At 33.4% G+C, this 2,448-nt stretch overlaps 1 protein-coding gene across 1 annotated transcript; it reads right to left on the bottom strand.

Annotated features, from left to right (window-relative positions):
- Nucleotides 1-579: 579 nt before the first annotated feature.
- LOC126505785 (olfactory receptor 5AC1-like) lies at nucleotides 580-1,497 on the bottom strand. Its single transcript, XM_050149035.1, has one exon. The coding sequence runs from the start codon at nucleotides 1,495-1,497 to the stop codon at nucleotides 580-582; it is 918 nt and encodes a 305-aa protein (XP_050004992.1).
- Nucleotides 1,498-2,448: the final 951 nt, after the last annotated feature.

The following is a 2,448-nucleotide window of genomic DNA, read 5'->3' as shown; positions in this document are numbered from 1 at the left end:
AGGCTTAAGGAACATGAGGGAAAAATAAAATGGGTAGACGAAATGTAAAAGCCAGAGGAAGAGGGGAAGTTCTATATTCAACATGGTCATTTCAATTACTAACAACTGGAGAATTTCTGTGTAAACTAAGACTGGAAAGTAGGGAGGGATACTGCTTGGGAATAAGAGAATCAGCAGGTATGACGGGGGAATATAAAAGGAGACAGTGGGTGCTATGATCATGTGCAACACATTAATGTATAGAACAAAAAATAATCAATAAATAAAAAATAGAATCCTTACATGTTGTTTCAATAATATACAGACACAATTATCAGGAAAAGAATTTATTAACATTAATTTATGGACAATTTATGTTCGCCTTTATGCTCTGTTTTCCTTAGGGATTCCACTATTTTTATAATAATAGCAAAAATATTAATGATAATGCAGGCATTTTAGTCTACATTTTATTGCTTTACTTAACAATATGTAAGAAAAACCAATCCATATTATGTGCCAAGCACAAGATATTATGATGAAGTTAAAAAGAGAGAATCTGGAGATAAAACACACCTTGAAGTTTACTGGAATTAATCATCATTTTGTGAGCCTTCTCAAGGCGCCCAAAACTTCTTTGTTTCTTAGGCTGTAAACAAAGGGGTTCAACAGAGGAATGATGATGGTATAGAATAATGAATACAATTTACCCTGATAACTGTCTGTGTCAGATCCAGAGAGCACGTATATGACAAAGAGGGTACCGTAGAACAAAGAGACAGACACCAGGTGGGCACTGCAGGTGGAGAAAGCTTTGTTTCTGCCCTTCTCAGACTTTGTTTTCAGGATGGCAAAAAGCACACGGATATAAGAAATTATGATGCTCATAAAAGTACTCACTTGTATAAAAACAGCAAAAATGAAAGCGACCAATGCATTAATGGATGGGTCAGTGCATGAAATTGAATAGAGTGGCAAGATCTCACAGTAGAAATGATCTATTATATTAGAACTACAAAAAGTTAACCTAAATAACAATGCTACATGAAGTAAGGCATGTAGAAGTCCAATTAAATATGACACACATATGAACTGAACACAGAGTCTTTTGGACATTACAACTACATAGTGCAGAGGGTTGCATATGGCTACATAGCGGTCATAGGCCATTGCTACCAGGAGATAACATTCAGCAGTCGCACTTGAACAAAAAAAATAAAATTGGGAGAAACACTCACCCAGGGATACCATGTCATTCTTATTTATAAATTTTATAAGCATCTTAGGAGTCACAGAGGATGAAGTACAGGCATCAGTAAAGGCTAAATTTCCAAGGAAAAGGTACATGGGAGTGTGAAGATGGGGATCTTTACAGATGAGAAAGATTAAGCCAAGGTTGCCCACCATGGTGATGACATAGATGAAGAAGAACACCAGGAACAGGGGGACTTGCAGCTCTGGACGATCTGTTATTCCTCTAAAGACAAACTCAGTCAGCAGGGTCCTGTTTCCTTCCATCACACCTGCTCAGGCTGCTCACTGAAAAGAGATGAGACAAAAAATAAATATGGCCAAGACTCATTGAGAAGAGGATCGTATTATAGTTCACATTGTACATGCCAAAATCTCCTTAATAAACAAGAATGAAGTGTACTGTTTCTGTTTTGAAGCCTTGCTGAAGTCAGAATAATTTCTGAACAATCTTGATACTGCATTCTAAACATGCAATTATCTGAAAAATATCTGAGAAGCCCATAGACATTGATTTACCAACATTATACATCTTAACCTTAATAATTATAAATTATTTGTAATTTAATGTACATTTTGATTATGTTTCATTTTAATACATAAGCTATATAACTTTTATTCAAAAATTAGAATAATGAAAGTTCAAAATATACTTTATTCTAATAATTCAAAACAAGCTCGCAATGAAAAGTCTCATGGCATGAAATACTACCTAATATAATAACATCTTCATTCTTGTTTTAAATGGATTTTGAAAATGCTGACACTCAATTTTCTCTCCCTCTTCTCATGGTTCCCTTCACCTTCTCAAATGGCATCATCCTACTGTCTTTTCATGTGTAACTTTCAAGTATTCTTATCTGGGAGAATGAACTGTGTCTTGGTGTTTGATATCACCTATTATTATATCTATTATTCTAATATATGAACATGTAATAAGATAGTAATACAGGTAATAAGATAGTAATTTGCAATATTTCTCCAATGTCTATCCTTTTCATATATGCTACCTGTTTATACATTTGTAAGAACAACCACAAATTTTGAGTATAAGTTTTCATGTATTTTTTTTTCAACAAAATACATGTAAAGAATCATTAATTCATTTCTTTATAGGTAAAGACAATAGAATTAAAATATTATAATTTTTATAGTGTAAGAAATGAACCTGCTACACATGTTAATCCATGATGTTAAACGCACTTTTGTTTTAAGTTA

Source organism: Alexandromys fortis, unplaced genomic scaffold (assembly GCF_014885135.2).
Source record: "Alexandromys fortis isolate MF-2015 unplaced genomic scaffold, M_Fortis_MF-2015_v1.1 scaffold_4, whole genome shotgun sequence".
Classification (NCBI taxonomy): Eukaryota; Metazoa; Chordata; class Mammalia; order Rodentia; family Cricetidae; genus Alexandromys; species Alexandromys fortis.
This window is presented reverse-complemented; position numbering and strand designations above follow the sequence as displayed.